Source organism: Mytilus edulis, chromosome 1 (assembly GCF_963676685.1).
Source record: "Mytilus edulis chromosome 1, xbMytEdul2.2, whole genome shotgun sequence".
NCBI classification, from domain to species: domain Eukaryota; kingdom Metazoa; phylum Mollusca; class Bivalvia; order Mytilida; family Mytilidae; genus Mytilus; species Mytilus edulis.
In genome coordinates, this window is record NC_092344.1 from 88,967,662 (window position 1) to 88,990,142 (window position 22,481).

The window sequence follows — 22,481 nt, forward strand, 5'->3', positions numbered from 1 at the left end:
AAACTAAAATTAAAATAATACAAGACTAACAAAGGCCAGAGGCTCCTGACTTGGGACAGGCGCAAAAATGCGGCGGGGTTAAACATGTTATGGCGGGGTTAAACATGTTATGATATACATGTTATGATTGACAATTCATTACATTTGTACAAGTGGTTAACCGAAGAATGGAGAGTTGTCTCATTGGCACTAATACCCCATCTTCTTATATCTATTCACCTGTATTTTACCTGTAATTTACCTGTAAAAAAATCGGCGCAAATGAAATGCAGATCGGCGCAAATGCAAAACGCCGGTTTTATTTTAAGCCTAAAGGTCATGAAAATGTCAAAGGGGTAATTGTTGTAAAACATGATCATTCTCTCTCAAAGGTGTTAATTAATTATTGAATAGATTTCAAATATTGTCCACAGATAAAGTCAGATCACACTCAGTGTGATTTTTAAAAACGATGACTCTTGCTAATTAATTTCAATGACCACACAATTTGTACTCTTGTAAATTGCTTTCAGGTTTAACATTACAGTGCATTAATTTATAATTTATGATTTATATATACATTGTACATGTATGTCAAATATTTATTTTTTGAAGTTGTTGAAAAATGCATTTACTTTAATTCCTTGTATTTTGTCACATTCAATATTTGCGTCAAAATTTTAACCTGCAACAAACCATTGACTACTTTGCATTTATGGAAATTATCACGGTTTAAAAATCAGTGATTAACCCCATCACATACTTTATGTGTCATGCCCAAATTAGGAGCCTGTAGTTCAGTGGTTGGCATTGGTTCATGATTGTCATCATGGTCATATTTTGTTATGAATTAGGCTGGGTTTCTTTTCATTTGAAGTATTTCAGATTTTGCATTAACATGATTTATAAGGGGCCTTTCATAGCTGACTAAATTGTATAGGTTTTATCTCATTGTTGAAGGCCTTATGGTGTCCCCTTGCACATGTTTTGCCTTCCTATACAGCACTTTGTCCATGTTATATTTCACATCCTACTATGCCAAGACAAATCAGATAAGGGTCAGGATGCAGAGCAGGTGTATTACATTGCATGGCTATATCTTGATTCTGTCCCTTCTGTTTTCAACATGGGACAGAAAGATATTCAGCAAGCCGAAAGATGGCATTCTCATCAATATTGAATATTTGAATAAAGGAAAGATTTCAATCTGAAGTAATAACGGAATAAAGTGCATTTACATATTATTACATGAGTTTTATTCCGTAAAAAAGATATTGCTTATATCAATTGAATTTGAATAAGTCCCTTGTTTATATAGTAAGATCAGTATATAATAGCAATCACGAATAAAATACCATGCCATGTCATCATAATACAAGTTGAAAACAAATCACAACATGAACAGATTTAGTATTAGTCAGGTAAACAAGATTTGATTACCAATCAAAGCCAACAGGTAATATTTTAAACCTAATGAAACTAATCAGTTATGTTTATTCCGTAATAAATATTGACCATCATTTTGCATTTCAACATAGAATTACGGGATAGAATAAATTAAATCCATAATACAGCACATTACGTTTTTTTTTATTGTGCTTTTTTCCAATTCTTTCCCCCCAAAAAAAATCTATACGGTTACCCCTTTTTACTATATATTTTCCCCAAAGAAAACCCTTTCATATTGCATTGTAATGCTACTGTCATTCAGAAAGACACTATTCTATTTGGGTTTGCTGTTATTTACTGATCTTGAATGTAGCCTGTCTATCATTCAGAAAGGCACTATTTTATTTGGAATCGGTGTTATATACTGATCTTGAATCTAGCTTGTCTAACATTCAGAAAGACACTATTTTATTTGGGATCGCTGTTATATACTGATCTTGAATCTAGCCTGTCTATCATACAGAAAGACACTATTTTATTTGGGATCACTATTACATGTATATACTGATCTTGAATCTAGCCCATCTATCATTCAGAAAGACACTATTTTATTTGAGATCGCTGTTATATAAGTGATCTTGAATCTAGCCCGTCTATCATACCGCCCATTGCATCTCCTGTTTATTTCCCATAGCATCAAGTGTGGACTCAATTTACCATTTAAAATCCTTGTTCAGATCAATCAATGGTAACCAGGGGTCGAATTTAAGCTTTTTTGTGTACTGGCCAGCCAGACCAGTGGACTAAAAATCTACTGGTCCCGCTCCAAACCTACTGGTCCTAAAAATGTCGTTCATTCGACAAACACTAATATAAATAATAACCCAACCCCCACCCCCAATACGGGTAATTTATTTCGCAGATATTTTTTTTTGTACGTTTTTGGTAAATAAATTGAAATTGCCAAGCAGTCAGTGATTTTTATCGACAATTCTCTACTGGTCCACCGGACCACCAGCTGTCAAAGTCTACTGGTCTCGGACCACCTGACCAGCGCTAATTTCGACCCCTGATGTAGTCCGAGATTACTCTGACGTCCAACGGCTGTTTTGCCAGACAAGCTGGGGCTGTGGGATGTAAAATGAACAAATTGATGCCCGATATATATAATTCCAAGGCCGTCAGTCGGCACCAGAAGCGACGAAGCAGCGCATCTATTTTGGGTGGGCAAATATCCACTTTTTGATATGGGACGAGCTCTGACGTCCCACGGCCCCAGCTTGTCTGGCAAAACAGCCGTTGGACGTCAGAGTAATCTCGGACTACCCTAGTCCAAATAATTATGACGTCTGGCAAGGCTATTTTAATTTTTTTCTGGGACGCTTTTAATTTTTTTCTGGGACAGCGTCCCAGAAAAAAATTTAAAATAGCCTTGCCAGACGTCATAATTATTTGGACTAGGACTACCCCTGATGGTAACCCACATGCAACACATGTACTGTACTCTGTAGTCTTTACCCACATTCATTGAACCCTATATAAAAAGATTGTGTTATAGCCTTGTCGAATTGTATGGCATTATGATGTAGAAAATTATTCTATTTTCTCTTATGATCTCTTATGGCTTAAAATGAAAGTGAAACTTGATCTTTATTTTGATTTTTGTTGCCTACCTACCTCATATCTTTTACTGAAGAATTGTCGAATCATTTAATGAACCACATGTTCCACACTACCATGGCTAACTTATCTACAATGTTTTTTTAACATTTACAGTGTGTCATCTCAATGTGATCGTAAAATTTACATTTATTTTCTGACTCTTCATTTGGCAAAATTATTGCAGCTGGCAGTTAAAAAATATGGCGTCTGCAAATGATATTTTCGTACTTCGTAAATCCGGTTTTTTTATAAAAATAATTGTCAATTTCATAATAGTTAATTGAAACAGATATATGTATATAGAAACACCGCTTTCTCCCTTGAAACTTATATACGAAAATTACAAGATTTTGGATTTACCTTCTCATAACTTTGGCGGCAAAAATTGTAAACAAACCGAAATAATTTATCCAAAAAGTTTGGTCTGAAAGTGATACGTGATCGCAAATCAGGTTTTTGTAAGATCAATTTATAAAACATACTTTATAAACAACAGGATTGGGTCTTTTATAAAAATGAGTCAGGTGCCACTTGAGAAAACCTAAATATTTGCCTATAAAAATGAAATATCAAACAGGGGTGTATCCCAAACCTTGATGCTGGGGGTGGGTGGGGAAGCACCATAAGACCAAAATTAAAAATTTATTTAGAGATGTACATTTGTATATATGCGAGTGTGGACGGTCAGGGATCTCCATGGCCTGTTTAATACACCTTATCGCTAATCCCGGCTGACCGGGCAGCTTGAACTTTTGACGCATACAACAATCACTTTTCCATTGTGGCGTCAGATATTTTGTTTTGTAACGTCAAAAATTTAGGGTAATCTGTGTGATATTCAGTAATGGCGGACAAATAGCGATAAGGTGTATGATGGCGCCCCGCCATCGTCAAATGACTCATGCAATCGTTAAATTGTCTCTACAGTTCTAACTCCTGAGGGATATCTGATCGCTAATCACTTGTACCTGAGCTTGTACAGGTAGATCAACAAACCAGACAGGAGAATACTATCTTAAGATAAACGATTCATTTATCGAATTATACAACTAAGTTTTAGCAAAAACTTATGATAATTTAGATTAAATAAATAAATTGATAATCCAGTTAACAAAGAAAACAGTTTAACAAGTCGAACATGTGCTTTTATTTTGACTGGCGCAATCAGCATCCCCCTTTTTTAAGAGGTACAAAATAAGATGTAAAACATTTATATGAGGCAGGCATTAGGGGACGACCATTTGATATTCTGGGAAGTGGGTGGGGGGGCAGGAGGATTTTGAAAATAAATAACTCGGCCTTGATAATCACAAAAATAAATGGTTTGTTTTGTGGTAGTTTGAAAATGAATTACCTGACTTGCAATGTATTGAAAATAAATAACTCAGCAGCTAGGTCTAATTGAAAGTATGAGATGGCACCAGATTCTTCATAAATTCATCTTTTTTCCCCAAAAAAATCAAAAACACTTCCCAATGTTTTTAACAATAAAAATATAAATATCTTTTAAATATATTTTCAAATAATGAAAGGGTTTGGAACACCCAGAAAGCATGATTTCGCATCATTTGTTCTATAGCTTCTTGCAAGGGCCTGCAATGGCTCCAAAACCCTTTAAAAAAAAATTTTGCCTCGCACTGCTCGGCGAAATATCTTGGCCAATACTTTTAAAAAAAGCTAGTTACAACAAAACTTTAATACTATGTATGCATGCAATACATGTATATGCAGTTGGGAATATAATAGATTAATTTCTGCAGAGGATGATGATTAACTCTGATTAAATGGTACATAATGACTCGACTATACATGTATTATTTATAATAAACAAATCATTTAAAAATTGGATGTTTTCGAATATCATAAATATAGTTGTGAAAATGAATAATCAGTCCCTTGCTTTTAATGAAAATGAAAAATCTTGCTTCAATAGTGCAGAAAATGAATAATCTGTCCTCTTAGTTTACAAAAATAAATAACCAATCAAAAACAAATCCTCCTGCCCCCGTTTTTTTTTTTAAATTTTAAAATTTTATTGATTTTTCTACTGTTATTGGGGACTTTGTCCCCATAATATTCTTTCATCGCAAATAACTCAAGTACTGCTGTGACGATAATACAGAATTACATATGCATGTACAATGTACTTTAAAAGTTAAAAAGTAAAAACTTAAATATTTACTGTGAAGAAATATCTTTTGGTAATTCCGTCCGAGTTCATTTCATAGTTTACAATCAAATTGATACATCCGCGTTTCGGGTTTATATTCAGACTCATAACAATAAAAATATAAATATCTTTTAAATATATTTTCAAATAATGAAAGGGTTTGGAACACCCAGAAAGCATGATTTCGCATCATTTGTTCTATAGCTTCTTGCAAGGGCCTGCAATGGCTCCAAAACCCTTTAAAAAAAAATTTTGCCTCGCACTGCTCGGCGAAATATCTTGGCCAATACTTTTAAAAAAAGCTAGTTACAACAAAACTTTAATACTATGTATGCATGCAATACATGTATATGCAGTTGGGAATATAATAGATTAATTTCTGCAGAGGATGATGATTAACTCTGATTAAATGGTACATAATGACTCGACTATACATGTATTATTTATAATAAACAAATCATTTAAAAATTGGATGTTTTCGAATATCATAAATATAGTTGTGAAAATGAATAATCAGTCCCTTGCTTTTAATGAAAATGAAAAATCTTGCTTCAATAGTGCAGAAAATGAATAATCTGTCCTCTTAGTTTACAAAAATAAATAACCAATCAAAAACAAATCCTCCTGCCCCCGTTTTTTTTTTTAAATTTTAAAATTTTATTGATTTTTCTACTGTTATTGGGGACTTTGTCCCCATAATATTCTTTCATCGCAAATAACTCAAGTACTGCTGTGACGATAATACAGAATTACATATGCATGTACAATGTACTTTAAAAGTTAAAAAGTAAAAACTTAAATATTTACTGTGAAGAAATATCTTTTGGTAATTCCGTCCGAGTTCATTTCATAGTTTACAATCAAATTGATACATCCGCGTTTCGGGTTTATATTCAGACTCAAAATTAACCCGAATAATTCAGTCGTTATATTCAGACTCACTATCTATCGCTACATCGAGAGGACACTGACCGATAGAGGACCTGAATCATTCGAGTTAACTTGAAATATGCATGTTGCACAGCATCAATTTGCTAGATAAAGCAGAGCTCCAGATAAGCTGCGTATTTGCGTAATCACGCAATAAAAATAATTAAAAACCCAATGCAATTGCCCATTGCAGGGTTCAATAACCCAATTAATTCAAAGGAAAACCCAATTATATTCCAAAACTATGAGTTCTTAACGCTTTTACTCGCTTTCATATGCGTTATTTACCCTTATCTGATTACAGTCGTAGCGTAAATCTATTTTATGATATTTATAATTGGAAATGTCCTATCGTTCTAAAAATAGAGCCCTGCATCAAGTAGCTGAAATGGGTCCCTGTTAGAATTTTCCGTTGCTCAACAGGTGCACGTGAATATGAAAACATTTCGATCTTCTCGGCGTTTATCCAATTAGCGTGTGTCATGTTGTCATATTTTTTCGAATTGCTCGGGTTTTATCATAACATACAATGATTTAAAACGAAAGTAAATGTCCGCATGTTTTCATCTTCTTTTTGATAGCTTAGGGAAAGTTATGATAATAACAAAACTCAGCTAGTGTTGTTAAGAAACATCCATCAAACGCACGTGCATGTTTGCATACCTTAACGAGAAAATTGCTAGAAAGATAAACACTGGGTTACGTCAAAAACAAAATCAGTTGGGAAAAGTGAAAGGTATATATCTGAAATCTGGGAACTACTTATTATTTTTTTTTTAAAGTAGGTCTGGCAAATAGGTGAAAGTACTGGCAAAACTTGCTTACAGCACCTAAATTTGACATAAAAATCTAAACACTTAGCCGGCCCATGCATACCCCAACTAAACTGTAGGGTGATCATATGGGATCTAGAAATGTAATAAGTTACTGTCCAACTAGTGACACCAGCTGCAGTTTATATAAGTTGTGAGAAAATAAAAAACTGGAAGAATGTTTAAAACGGGACATAAATAAAATGTACAATTGCTCGTCAGTGAATAAACTAAATAAAACAGCTAGCACATATTTAAAAACATCTGAGGTTGATATAATGTGATTATAACATGCCTGAATATTCAATATTGTGTTGATGAAAACACCCAATACATAAAGGAGCTTAGTGGTTAAAAACCCAATTTGATATTTGCTTGAGGGGTGAACTGTAATTGATAATGCAATAAAAAATCTTTATCACCCAATTACGTAAAAAAATGGTGTGTAAAAACCCCAATTTGTGAATTCTTATTTGGAGCTCTGTAAAGTCATTAAAAACCTTTTCATTTGTCAACTTTTGCTTTACAAGTCTCTTCAACCTTTTACATAACCTGTATGAATCGTTTTGTTGTTGCTGCAAATCAGCCATACCAGTGATGGGTTCATGACTTCTGAATTTGACAGTGTCCCTGAAAAATTAGCTCCACATGATTTTTAACCCCCATAGCAATTACCAAAAATAACAAGAAAACTAAATAGGGACCTTCATGACAGTTTTTGGTTATTCTCAACTAAGGGGGGAGCATGAAGGCTTGGCATTTGAATGGTTACAAACAGCAATTAATGAAAATATTGATACTTCTATAATGAAAATTACAAAAAATAGGATTTAAATAAGCAATGAATTAGCATGTTCACCATTCCTTACATGGAGGAATGAAATACTTTAGATCTTGCTACACTGTACGGCGTAAACACAGTTTGTGATGGTGAAAATTCCTCCATCGTTCAATTTTCATCCATGGAGATCCCTGGACGGTAATGGGGTGGGGGGTGGAGTCGTGCAGATCATTGTTTCTGAAGTGGACTTAAATATAATATTCAAGTTATTAATTCAACAAATCAGAAGATTGAACTCTGCAGACCCCCATGGACACCTCAAATATATTTTTTTTTCTTTTTTTTTCTTCTATCTCTTCTATAAAATAGTTGTACCAATAATAAGAAAAGAGACAAATATCAAAATCTGACCGAGAACAGAGGTCGAGAATACTTGAACTGATTACTAATTATGAATATATTTAAATTTTATTATTTTAATAACACACAGAAAGTGATGAATCCGGAGACGTTTTTCCTTATATTGATTATCCATTTTAACATAAAAATGATGCCCATAAAAATCTAAAAATTGATTAAATTATACATAAATTGTTTTATCGTTTTATTGTATAATATCGCATTTTTTCTCAGTGGTTGGTGGTTTTTTGGGTGTGCTGTGGTGTTTGGTAGTGAAAAGACCCACCCCTTGGGGAGCATGTGCCTCCCCTGGTAAATAAGGCTCTGTCATATATTTTGATTAAAAATTAAAGACCATGCAGTTGCAGAAAGAAAGGAATATTAGATATGTTAAATATTAGAAGAATTGAAATTGGAATTTCCGTAAAAACTGGTTAATTCAGCACTCTCAACACTGTGTTCACTTTTGTTTTGTTTGATGTGAACACTGAAATGTTTGAATTTATTTGTATTGGGTTTATTATAGAAGGTTGTAATGGGGGTACCTTCATGACAAATATTTCATATCAAATGACAATAACAGTAATTTTTGGTGCATGCTATGTATGTGGAAATGTAAACTTTATTTTACACCATGTTTTAACAGTGTTTGGAGTATGAGAATCAGTACTCTCTGTGTGTATTGTAGGTATTTGTCTTGCCATTTATGTTTAAAGACCAAGTTTTTATATTTTGCAATTTCATCTATCTAAAATTTGAATTCATCCATATATATTTTTAATAGATTCAATTATATTAGGACAGTGTTATTTGTCCATGTAAAATTCAGCTGGGTAGGAATTCTCTGCTTGCCATCTTGCAAAATGGGAGTTAGAACTGTGTTCGGCAAGAATTGTTGATCTAGATTAAGACAGGAAGGTCTGAAATCTTAATAAAGACTTGTATAATTCTATAACATATTCACATGCTTACAATGTATCCCTAGTATTGAAACTTTTTAAAGGTCATTTATTGTTCATATAATTTTCCTTTAAAGTTATTAATCTTTTGTTTTGTTTGATAAAAATGGCAAATCTGTCCATCAAGTTTGTTCACATCATTTGTTGACTCAGTGGACTTGGACCATGATATTGAAATAAAATCAAATAATTTTTTATATTTTTCAGATTCAGAAGTTATATTAGGAAAAGAAAATCTGTCAAATGGATGGTATGATGCATTTACCTATATTTGTAATTATATAAAATGGTATAAAAGTCTGAAAAGAAGATTTTAGAAGATCTACAATGTACTACTGGTCTACTTGGAGTAAAGGAAAAGTTGCAATACTCTACTTTTACTTCCTGTTTAACATTTATACCCTGATAGCCAATTTCAATCCTAAATTGTCTAGTCATGGCCTGGCATGACAACAAGAACAATGAAAAACAATTAAAAATACTTCAATAAAAATGAATGTATAAACATGATCTCAGAAGAATGACTACAAAGTTACTTTGAAACTAATAAGTATCCATTAATCATCACAGCTTTTTTGTTCAGTACATATTGCACGTTGATTATGTTAATTCATCATGGGTTTTTTTGTTGCCTTTCCTAAAACACTAGTCTTTTTAGCAATGTTTAAAAGTAGAGTATGATAAAGGAAAAAATTAGCTGTTACCATAATGTCATAAAACCATAATTCCTCATTCAGTAGATAACATACATTGTGGATGTATCAAGAAATATAAAAACTCTTGATACAAAAGTTGTTAAAACTATGAATAGAAAGGTACAAATGTAGGAGATGACGGTTTATGTACAAAGCCTAATATTTTTATAAGGGCTTTTCCAAAACTTTCGTTTATTTACAAGATGTCTCAATTGCAATCATACCACATCTTTTTTTTTATAAAGCTGATTGTAAACTATTCTACATTTTACTTTCCAGAAGAATGTGACCTAGATGCTTTAACAGCACTTTTAGAGGATTCTGACTTAGAAGAAGAACCAGTTGATGCTAAAAACAGCAACTCTCAAGGTATATACAGACAATATAAAACAGTACAAAAACAGATTAAAAAGTTGTCAAATCACTACATACCTCAAAGAAAAGTACATAGAAGATGAAAAATTATAGACATGTATGGAGATGTATGAATTTCATTTTATGATTGAAAATATTATGTGCCAAGATTTTCGAGATTACTCTTAAGAAGGTGATGATGATTAAAAAAAATGGAGAAGGGAAATAGGGAATGTGTTGGACAACAACCCACTATAAGAGGAAAAACAGCAAGAATAATGATTAATATTAAGAATTCATTTTAGATAAATAGGTATTCAAAGAGAAAAAAGTGCTAATTTTTACAATATGAAAAATTAATAGTGAAAAATAGAGGTTTTTAAAAGCATTTGCTTTTGTTGTCATCGTGGTTGTCCAATTTGTTAATCGTCCAAATAGAGTGTACATGTTTTTCATTCTACAAAAGTTTATCAAGATCAAGTAAAATTATGTGTTTGCATGATTTTGCATTGAAAATTAATCAATTTGATGAAGCATTCCTCAAATGCAATATTTTAATGGAAGTTTAAAAGTTAACCGTTTTACTTAGAAATGCTGTTCTGCTAAAGATTGCATAACAGGCTACATACAGGTATTATAAATTTATAATTCTATATTGGTCACTTAAGGTGGTTGTACAGGACCTTTCCATCATTTACTTTCAGATAATATTGATGATGGTTGTGATATAGATGAGATTACTGCATTCCTTGAACAGTCGGATAGTGAAGATGAAACTGAAGTAAAGACAGACATAGGAACCAAAGTTACACAACAGTCTAATAAAGAAATTACTTCATTTCTAGAACAATGTGATAGCCAGGAGAAATCTGTTGTTAACTCAGAAAAACATACTGGAACTGAAACTGAGCAATCTGATAATGAAAAAAATGATCCACGGTCAAAAGAATGTAATGAATCCAAACAGAAAACACAAGACAAATCGGAAAGTAAGTTATCAAACTTCGATTTGCAATGAATTTCATAGCACAAGCATCTGAAAATTTGGTTTGAAACTATCTTTCCTCCATTTGTATAGTCCCCTTTTATAAGCTCACCTGGCCCTGTAAACTATGATATTTAGAGAGAAACTTTTTTCTGTTATGTCTCATTATGACAGATAAATAAACTTTAACTCCCAAAAATGATCAGCAAGGCAAGATCTATCAATAAGTCAAAGAAACTAAACAAACTAAAAGATCAGTTATACAAGATCCACAAAATAGTGATTTTTGTCATCAATGGTCTATTCTCTTCTACAATGTTGGAGAGTGTCCTTTGTTTGATATGCCCATATACCAAGGTGAGTGACACAGTCTCTTAAGAGCCCCTAGTCCCTATTGTGAAATTTTGTACAATTTTACCATATGAAATATTTGAATATTGTTATACTGCAAGCTGTGTGATAAATCACACTTGGCCTGGAAATTGTGCCTGGATTTGTATGTTATTGCAGAAATCCACAAATGTATGAATGAAACTGACGATCTTTCTTGTGAGTACAGATATTTTGAATTAAATTAATAATGGTTGAGACTATGTGACTAGACTTTTTTACTTAGATGATATTGTATAGATCTTTGTTGATTTTTTTCTTTATTTGTCTTGTCCATAAAATTTTTGGTTCATAACTATGTTTAACCCATCCAAATATTTTATGTTTCTTTTTGATCTATCTTTGTAATTTGTAGTTGGAAATGGTTCTGAGGATCAAGGTCATGAGAGTGATGATGGAGGTCAAGATTGTGGGAATGATGAGGATCAAGATTGTGAGACTGACGATGGAGATCAAGATGTACTGGAGAAATCTGTTGAAGTTGACAACATTCAAGGTTTTTATAAGTCTTACTATAAATCAAAATTTTAAATGATCAATAATTTTACATAAATATATAAAATATGCCAAATTTTAAAGGTTTAGACCAGACTTTTAAGGTGCAATGAACATAGTAATATGATAAATTAAATTTAAGTTTGTGGTCACATCGACTTTAAAATTGGTACACATATATAAAAGATAAAAGATGTTGTATGATTGACAATTAGACCACTATATCCACCAGAGAATAAATGACAAAGATGTTAATAACTATACAACGAAATGCCGTACCAGATAGTAAGCTATAAAATGCCATGACATGACAAAATGCTCATTATTAAGTGAATTGTATAATATGTATGCCAAATTAGAGTTTTGAGGAAAAAATCATTGTTCACATCTAAATATTGAAATGTGATAATCATGATAGTGCATGCAAGGCTTGGTACCAGTCCTATGCACACATACTCTAATTTAATTTTACCTGATGAAAAATATGTTTTAAATAATTATAATTTCAGCTGAATTACTTGAAATGCAAAGAAAGATGCAAGAATTACAGAACAGACTGGCAAAAACAAAATCAACAACTCCTAAAGATTCACAGAAAAACAGAACTTCAAAACACAAGTCACCCAGTTCTAAGCAAGATACAAGACTGTCAGAATGTGGCAAAGAGACCATCAGTTTTAAACACAAATCACCTAGTGCTAGACAAGATACAAAACTCTCTGAATGTGGCAAAAAAACTACCAGTTCAAAACACAAGTCACCTAGTGCTAAGCAAGATACAAGACTGTCTGAATGTGGCAAAGAAATAATTAGTTCTAAGCAAAATTCACCTAGTACTAAACAAGTTGCAAAAAAGCTGGATGATTCAAAACATAAAACCATTCACAGTCTAAAGGATGGAGGAAGTAATGGAAAAAAGATGAAAATTGAGAAAGATGATAGTATGGATCTAAAATCTCTTAGAGAAAAGGAAAGTTTGAGCAGGGATCATAGTCTAAAACCAGCAAGAAAACTCTCAAGTGGTGAAATTCTAGATAGAGCAGATAAAATGAATATGAAGAAAAAGCTAAAAAGCGCTGCTTCAGATTTTAACCATTTGAAATCAGCAGTTACATCAAATAAACCTGAACTTAAGGATAGAGAATTAAATGATTCTGAATCAAAGGGTGCTAACTCAAAAAATACTGGATCAGATAAACAGATGGAGGAATCTATGATGGCCAGTGGAAAATTAACCAGTCCAAATATGAGCTCACAAAAATCATCAGCAAAACCTAGTGAGTTTATCAGTTGAAAAATAATTCTTCATGAAGGTCGTATACTTTACTTTTAAGACTGTCTTTCAAACAAGATGAACATGTAGCTTTTTTTACTTCATGTAAACAAATTTTCCTGATAGAAGCAACAAATATTGCACCTTGTATAATTGCTGATAAAGGATAGCAAAATTAATTTTCTCTGTTTCTAGAGTAGTCAAATCGGAAAATAAAGCTAATAAAGCTAAAGAGCATTGGTAAGGAGTTTGAAAATGTCCGCATTTCTTTTTTAATTTAAGATTTTTATTTTGTGATAGGACTGACTTTGTCAGAAGATAATGAGAACCCTTTTTTTGGGCCATCTGAATCTACATCTGAGGAATGTTTAGAGGATAGAACACATGGATCTAAATCTGAGGAATGTTTGATGGACAGAAAGACATTAGAGAAAAGTTTGTTTGGTGATGATGACAGTGATTGGGAGCCTATGGAAGAAGGTTTGTTTCCATTAATATTTGTCTGAGAAATTCCTTCATGTATGAAATCTACCAATTTGCCGGGATATGAACATAGAATTTGATTTGTCGCATAAAAAATGCAGTTTTCAAAGATTTTCAGAAAATAAAAATACTGATGAATTTATATATGAATAGACAAAATACTGTTAAATCTTATAGTATTGTCCTTAAATTCAACTTTTAATTGAATTGCAGATGACAAGGTTAACCTTACTGATGAAGGTCAAGAACTTAGAAAAATGATCAAGGATCATGGGAAGGTTAGACAGTCAAATGTCACATCAGAGGAGGTAGAAGCAATGAGAAAGAAAGCACAAAAATCTACTTGTAAGTTATCTCATGAAAACAACAATAAAGATCTTGTGATTTTAAAAATGTGCAAGATAATCGTCTTCATATGAAAGTTTATAAAAAATCTCCTATGATAACAGTCAAATAAACTAGATGTTTTTAACCGAATTTTTGTGACAAAAATGTCGGTTATTGATTTGGGGATGTACGTCGTGCGGGTGGCCGGCAATCAAATGTTGTCCGTGCATTAACTCATGAACCGTTCAACCAAAGCTTTTAAAATTTTAATATGTTGTTACTGACAACTAAATGAAGGTCGAGTTCAATAATGGCGATTTTGACTTTTACCGTTCAGGAGTTATGGATCTTGAAAGATTGAAAAATGGAGTTTCAAGTCGTGTCCGTGCATTTACGCATGAGCTGTTCTACCAAAGCTTCCCAAATTTTAATATGTTGTTACTGATGACAAAATGGAGGTCAAGTTCAATAATGACGATTTTGACTTTTACTGTTAAGGAGTTATGGTTCTTGAAAGATTGAAAAATGGAGTTTCCAGTCGTGTCCATGCATTTACGCATGAACCGTTCTACCAAATCTTCCCAAATTCTAATATGTTGTTACTGATGACAAAATAGAGGTCAAGTTCAATAATGACGATTTTGACTTTTACTGTTCAGGAGTTATGGTTCTTGAAAGATTGAAAAATGGTGTTTCCAGTCGTGTCCGTGCATTTTCTCATAAACCATTCAACCAAAGCTTTTGAAATTTTTATGTGTTGTTACTGATGGCAAAATAGAGGTCAAGTTCAATAATGACGATTTTGAATTTTACCGTTCAGAAGTTATGGTTCTTGAAAGATTGTAAAATGGTGTTTCCATTCACGTTGTTGCATTTACTCATGAACCATTCGATCTAAGCTTTTCAAATTTTAATATGTTGTTACTGATGACAAAATGGAGGTCAAATTTGATATTGACGATTTTCACTTTCACCATTCATTAGTAATGGTTCTTGTGATATTGCCAGGACACAAATAAATATTAATAAATCCGGTTTGCTGTCGTTGTGACAGCCTCTTGTTTAAGAATTCCATCAGAAAATAACATATTCAGCATATTGCATTCTTTAGAATTCAGTGATAACATCAATATTGCTAGAATCCCTCACATATATATTTTATAGTTTAAGTTTTGTTTTACACAGATTTATTTATTCAATAAAAGAAGGTCTCCCATAAATGGATTTTTAGTATAAGGACCAATAACTGTCATTTATAATTCAACTTGTATGTTAGATTTTGCTATTGTGTAGCAAAAACAAAGCAAAAAAACTCATAGCAATCCTTTTTGTAAGTTTCAGTGATATTTATATTTACTAAGACTAAAAAGTGGGGTAACCCCTTGTTTGTTATAGAAGTCTGTATGATAAACTTAAGAGGTGTTTTTCTAGTAGCTGGTTTTGGTATGATGCCATCTCATTAGAATTACAGTTCAATGCCCCTCCCCGAACAAAAAAATAATTTCAATGTAGAACAAAATAGCTTGGAGTTTTTTTTCATATATCACAACAAATTAAATAAAAATTATCTTAAGAAATATTTTGTCATTTGAAGGGAAACCAAAAGGACTGCCTACAAATTCATCAACTTCACCTACTGGTAATCAGAAATCAACAAAAGAAAATGATGATCCCTCTTTATTAGATCCTTTTTCTGGTATTAGGATTGTGTAAGTTTAATTTATAGAATGTAATGTCTACTGATGGAATTATTTATTTAATAATTTTAGGAAAAACTTCATTTATTAAGAGTGATTGTCTGGTGTTTGATTTAAAATGTAATTTTTTTTTCACTGCAACTAATTATAATGTGACAGAAACTGAGACAAAGGGAATGCTTATCTGGCAGCTGCATTTAGCTCAATATATAAATTTTACATTTCAAAAGATAGAACAGACTGATTCATATCTAGTATACAGATGCCTTATGTTCAGAATTTTCGGTCAGTCATATGTCACTAGTACTTGACCTAATTGTCATTGTTCAGAGGTTATAGAATCAATGCAAATCAATCATTTCTGTCAGACAGAGTTCATTTAAGAAATAATGCATGGCAGTCGTAGATTTGTTTTCATTTAACCCATGGTTAAAGGAAAACAAATCTATGGCTGCCATGAATTATTTCGATTCTAATAGGACAAATTTCAATAATTTTGTTAACCGTGAAAGCCCTATACATACGATACTGTTTTGGAATTTCCGTTTTACCCAATTTTGATAATATTAGTAATATTATATAATTAAGTGACTATTTTTTTTCAATCACATTTTTCACTTAAATATTTTTCTCCAATGTAATTTTATTCGTTCTGAGGCGTATAAGAAGCTTTACAACACCCAGTATTAAACATTTGATTTTTTGTTTACAGAACCATACTTGTGATGTCACCTTGTTTCCTTGCCATGCCAAGACTTTAACATCATTTCGCAGAATTTTTGTTTTATGAAAATTTTACCAAGAAAAATAAATTGAAATGGACTCATTTGTTTATTTTGCTGTAGAATAGAGATAAAAATATTGTATCTGAATTTTAGCCTACGTAAACTGGGGGTTTTGATGTCACAAATTTAGAATATGTGGCAGTACAAATAAGTTGGTTGTAACGCGGTACAGCCGTATTGAGTATTACTGCGTTTGCGCGAAAGGCAGATATATTGGTATATATACTGGTTGACGATAATAGGCCATCATATTAGAATTAACCTTAATAACATTTCATGGTTCATTGATCAATGGTAAGTTTTCATTGTTAATAGGTCTGTTTCTCAAATACTATAATCTTTTGATTTTGACCTCATGTTCAAAAAGATAAAGAGTGATACTGGTGTGTATGCAGGGATGATTCCAGGTGTTTTAAAATGGGTACCTTGAACATCAAATTGGGAATTTGTATTCTAATTTGGAATTTTTTAAACATAAAATCTAAGACAAAACAACATTATTTTCCTGTAAAAACGGAAAATGTATATTATTAAGTTTAACCTGTACACTGTTGTTCATGTAAGTTGTAACATTTTGAATAGTTCTTGATGGGCTACTGTTATTACATGAATATCATTGAACATGATGCACTAGTCTATCATCTTAGCTATAGTTACCCAGGCCTATTACAAAAACATATATTTCAGCTAACATAAACCATTGAAAAAATCATTCATCCAGTATGTTTTCAACAGCAGGTCATCTTTATAAATTTACCTTGATTCAAATGGATTTCAAATTGAACTGGTCAATTGTCGAATCAGAAAAGCAATTACAAAAGTTCATATACTTAATTGATAAGATATTTAAAGCATTGAACCGGTGTTCTTTAAAATTATTTGGATCATCTTTAAAACTTTTGAAATAGTTCCATAATGATGACATCGTATTTCATGATTGGTCTATCATCAACATTATTTTCAAAAAACGCTCAAACTTTTATCTTTTGAGGAAATAATTTCTTTTACAAAACAAGTTTTCATCATATTATATCACCGGCTCGGCTGGGAGATCTGCTTTTACGAGATTGGCGACCATTAAACTGAATGCATCAATGTTATATCAAATTTGAATTTGCCCTCTGCCGAGGTCTGCTTTGACACCCATTTTTATCAACCTGATGGGCGATCTTCTTTTACAAGTTCGAATACTCCCATAACATATTAATCAATTGAATGCGGCTGCTAAAATCGTTTGTCACATGTTGTCATAGTTAAATCATTGTTAATAAAATGCGATCGTAAACAGCATTCTTATCAAGATTTCAAAACGTTTTGACAACAAACTATGAAAAATTATAGTTGCCTTAATCGGTGACAGAAACTTTTCTAGAAATATCAATTTTTATTTTATTTTCCTGAATTAGGAATTCATTTTCATGTACATTTTTGGGGGGCCGCTGAGCGGCCCTAAACTATATACTGGAATCATCCCTGGTATGTGAAACATGTAGTAAGACTTTATGGTAAACACTTTCAATACAACATTCTGAGATCAACAATTTCACCTTTTGACTAGGATAATGGGTATTTGATGGTTAGGCTAGTTAATTTATGTTGTGAAACTTCACTTTTCATAAAGTTGAGATCTACCAGAGTTGACATTTAGTTGATTGCAGAATGAAATGTTTTATTTGCAGAAATCCAAAAATTTCTAGTTTAGAAATGAAATCCAGAATGAGAGATAGAAAGTTAGTGAAGATTTCAAAGATTGATAGAAGGGTTTCTGAGCATGACAATTGGGTAACAATAGGAGTGATTGTTAGTAAGACTGATCCACGACAGTCAGCCACAGTAAGTTACCTTAAACACCATACCTTATTGTCGAGCCTGCAACTTTTTTTGCAGAAAGCTCGACATAGGGATAGTGATCCGGCGGCGGCGGCGGTGTTAGCTAACTTCTTAAAAGCTTTATATTTTAGAAGGTGGAAGACCTGAATGCTTCATACTTTGTATATAGATACTTCATGTTAGGAAGTTTCCGTCAGTCACATGGCCAATATCCTTGACATCATTTTCATGGTTCAGTGACCACTTGAAAAAAAAGTTAAGATTTTTTGTAATGTTGAATTCTCTCTTATTATAAGTAATAGGATAACTATATTTGATATGTGCGTACCTTGAAAGGTCCTCATGTCTGTCAGACAGTTTTCACTTGACCTCGACCTCATTTCATGGATCAGTGAACAAGGTTAAGTTTTGGTGGTCAAGTCCATATCTCAGATACTACAAGCAATAGGGCTAGTATATTCGGTGTATGGAAGGACTGTAAGGTGTAAATGTCCAACTGGCAGGTGTCATCTGACCTTGACCTCATTTTTATGGTTCAGTGGTTATAGTAAAATTTTTGTGTTTTGGTCTGTTTTTCTCATACTATATGCAATAGGTCTACTATATTTGTTGTATGGAATGATTGTAAGGTGTACCTATCTAGCGGGCAGATGTCATGTGACCTTGACCTCATTTTCATGGTTCAGTGGTCAAAGTTAAGTTTTTGAGTTTTGGTCTTTTTATCTAATACTATATGCCATAGGTCATCTATATTTGGTGTATGGAAATATTTTATGATCTTTATGTCAGTCGCGCAGGTTTTATTTGACCGTGACCTCATTTTCACGGTTCATTGCACAGTGTTAAGTTTCTGTGTTTTGGTCTATTTTTCTTAAACTATAAGTAATAGGTCAACTATATATGTTGTATAGAAGCATTGTTAGCTGTACATGTCTGCCTGGCATGGTTCATCTGACCTTGACCTCATTTTCCAGGTTCATTGGTCTTTGTTTAGTTATCTTGGTTAATGTTAAGTTTATGTGACAGTTGTATTAAAGCTTAGCTTTATACTTAGGACTATCAACATAATATCAATGATTAGTATAGAAGGCGAGACATTTCAGCGTGTGCACTCTTGTAAATACAATAGGAGTGATTGTTAGTAAGACTGACCGACGACAGTCAGCCACAGTTAGTTGCCTTATACAAGTATGTCATGATCATACCATTCATGGTTGCAGGGATAAATTTTGATATTGTGCTTTTGCCAAAGTCGTCACTCTAGCCAATCGAAAATTTGCACTTCATTAAAAAATTGAAATTCATGGTTCACCTATACCCACAAAAATTGGTATTCCAGGAATAATAATGATTCTTTATTACTTGATAAAACATTTTGTACTCGTTAAAATTAATGTCATCACCATCCAACAAAGGATAAATGTATATAACTATTTACCATTGGATGACATTTTGTTATCAATTCATCTATGTATATCAAACTTTCTTACCTGCAAAATTTAAAAACAAATCTATTCAAACCAGGATGTTTAATGTTTATACTTCTAAACTCAAGAATCAAAATATATATTGACTATTTCAGGGTAAAACTTACTGTATCTGGAAACTGAGTGACCTTCAAGATTGTGATAAAAGTATTTCCTTTTTCCTATTTGGTGAAGTTTACAAACAACATTGGAAGAATGAAGTTACTGCTGTTGTAGGAATACTGAACCCTAATCTTATGGACAAGGCCGAAAAGGTAGGTACTCAACCCTAATCTTATGGACAAGGCAGAAAAGGTAGAAATACTCAACCCTAATATAATGGACAAGGCAGAAAAGTTAGGAATACTGAACCCTAATCTAATGGACAAGGCAGAAAAGTTAGGAATACTGAACCCTTATCTCATGGACCAGGCTGAAAAGGTAGGAATACTCCACCCTAATCTTATGGACAAGGTGGAAAAGGTAGGAATTCCCAACCCCAATCTTATAGGTTGCATTTCTGTATATATTGACAATGCATTTTCCCATAGGAACTCCCTTTACGGCTAAAATTGTACCTCTTTTACTATGAAGTTTGAAAAAAATCATATCCTAGAATGGAAAGTTCATATGCACCACTATTTTTTTCTAAGGTCAAAATATAGGGCTGTGCATCATATTTTCAAAGTTTATATGCCTGAACTTCTAAGAGTTTAAACTAACACTAAATTTCTTAACTACCCATACCTCGACTGTAGGGTTACCACAGATTTCAATATAAACAATATTCACATGTATATTTTCTGGTAACATTCCCAAGTCATGTCTCTATGAGATGCAACCTACTGATCAGAACTGAGAACCAGTATGTAAACAAAATTAATTATCTATGAATATTCTAACTCTCCCCAAAAGAGGCGTGGCTTGAGAAACAGCTGTATTCACAAAGTGCAACCTATACAAACATTTATTCAAATCCATTCTGAGTTTTGTTTTTGTTTTTCAGGCTCAGAATGACATGGCCTTCACTGTAAATCATCATGCACAGATAATGTTAATGGGTTACTCTAAAGACTTTGGTAGATGTGCTGCTATGAGTGGTAAAGGGAAGAGCACAGGGAAACACTGTTCTAACTTCATAAATAAGTAAGTTATGTATGAATGGCAAAGTTTTCTTAGACTTTTTTTTATAGCAGATTTTGTTATCAAATTGAACTGTTAGAATATCTTCATGCTTTACTGGCATTAGTTTAGATTGACACAAAATTTAGGGGTTTGTTTTCATTTTTGTTGAGCCTTCGACTTTAGTTGAAAAAGCGAGACATACCAATCCTACATTCCGTCAGGGTGGCAGAGTCCACAAATATTCACTCTGTGGTTACTTTCTTAAACTATCCTGGATTTGTACCGAACTTTGATAGAAGCTTGTTTATGATCACAAGATAGTATCCAGAAGTAAATTTTGTAAAACAAAATAATCTTTTGTTCCGTATTTTACTTATAAATGGACTTAGTTTTTTCAGCCAGGAAACAATACACTCACTGTGAGGATTAAAGTTTTAGAAATTTTAATACCTTCCTTAAACTATTCTGGATTTGTACCAAACTTGGACAGAAGCTTGTTTATGATCAAAAGTTAGTATCTGGAAGGAAATTTTGTTAAAATTTTGTACCTGTTGAAATATTCACTCTGTGGTTACTTTCTTAAACTATCCTGGATTTGTACCAAACTTTGATAGAAGCTTGTTTATGATCACAAGATAGTATCCAGAAGTAAATTTTGTAAAAAAAAAATAATCTTTTGTTCCATATTTTACTTATAAATGGACTTAGTTTTTTCAGCCAGGAAACAATACATTCACTGTGAGGTTTAAAGTTTTAGAAATTTTAATACCTTCCTTAAACTATCCTGGATTTGTACCAAACTTGGACAGAAGCTTGTTTATGATCAAAAGTTAGTATCTGGAAGGAAATTTTGTTAAAATTTTGTACCTGTTGAAATATTCACTCTGTGGTTACTTTCTTAAACTATCCTGGATTTGTACCGAACTTTGATAGAAGCTTGTTTATGATCACAAGATAGTATCCAGAAGTAAATTTGTAAAAAAAAATAAATCTTTTTTTCCGTATTTTACTTATAAATGGACTTAGTTTTTCTTCCAGCTAACATTACATACAGTCTGAAGTTTAAAGAATTTAAAACTTTTTTTAGATTCATAAACTATCCTGGATTTTTACCAAACTTGGAAAGAAGCTTCTTACAATCAAAAGATAGTATCAAGAGGAATGTTTTTATTGATTTTTTCCTCATTTTTGTTGATCCTGCAATTAACAGCAAAAGTAGGCGAGACACTGGGTTCCGCAGAACCCTTATAAATTTTGAATTGTGTCCCATTTAGAAAATTTTAAGAAAAACAGTAGACCCAGTGATCATTGTTTTACTGAGTAATATTCTGTGATAACTTTTTTTAGAGACTAAATATTCTTGATCATTCGATTTATATATCAAAACCTTTCTCTCTATATATAATTGGGCTTAGTTTTATTATTTTGTTGATTTTTTAAATCCCAAAATGTGGTGGCCACACCTGACATTGTTCCAAATATTGAGTACCCTTTA

The 22,481-nt window shown here is 32.4% G+C and overlaps 2 protein-coding genes across 8 annotated transcripts in view; one reads left to right on the plus strand and one right to left on the minus strand.

Annotated features, from left to right (window-relative positions):
• LOC139515610 (regulator of nonsense transcripts 2-like) overlaps window positions 1–3,247 on the minus strand; it is a 62,919-nt gene extending 59,672 nt beyond the window's left edge. For 5 of the 7 annotated variants that reach the window (XM_071305255.1, XM_071305267.1, XM_071305232.1 and 2 more), the window contains exon 1: window positions 3,046–3,247. The gene's annotated coding sequence lies outside the window, so the exon portion shown is untranslated. The remainder of the gene's footprint in view (window positions 1–3,045) is intronic. The other 2 variants (XM_071305261.1, XM_071305240.1) reach the window with 1 other exon arrangement.
• A 138-nt stretch (window positions 3,248–3,385) lies between these two features.
• The window catches only part of LOC139515656 (protein MCM10 homolog), a 49,389-nt gene continuing 30,293 nt past the window's right edge, over window positions 3,386–22,481 (plus strand). The window contains exons 1-12 of the mRNA XM_071305286.1: window positions 3,386–3,488; window positions 9,289–9,331; window positions 10,056–10,145; window positions 10,835–11,119; window positions 11,861–12,001; window positions 12,510–13,277; window positions 13,574–13,753; window positions 13,970–14,101; window positions 15,678–15,792; window positions 18,245–18,398; window positions 19,978–20,136; window positions 20,868–21,007. Coding sequence (XP_071161387.1) covers window positions 9,325–9,331; window positions 10,056–10,145; window positions 10,835–11,119; window positions 11,861–12,001; window positions 12,510–13,277; window positions 13,574–13,753; window positions 13,970–14,101; window positions 15,678–15,792; window positions 18,245–18,398; window positions 19,978–20,136; window positions 20,868–21,007 — 2,171 coding nt within the window. The 5' untranslated portion in view covers window positions 3,386–3,488; window positions 9,289–9,324. The remainder of the gene's footprint in view (window positions 3,489–9,288; window positions 9,332–10,055; window positions 10,146–10,834; window positions 11,120–11,860; window positions 12,002–12,509; window positions 13,278–13,573; window positions 13,754–13,969; window positions 14,102–15,677; window positions 15,793–18,244; window positions 18,399–19,977; window positions 20,137–20,867; window positions 21,008–22,481) is intronic.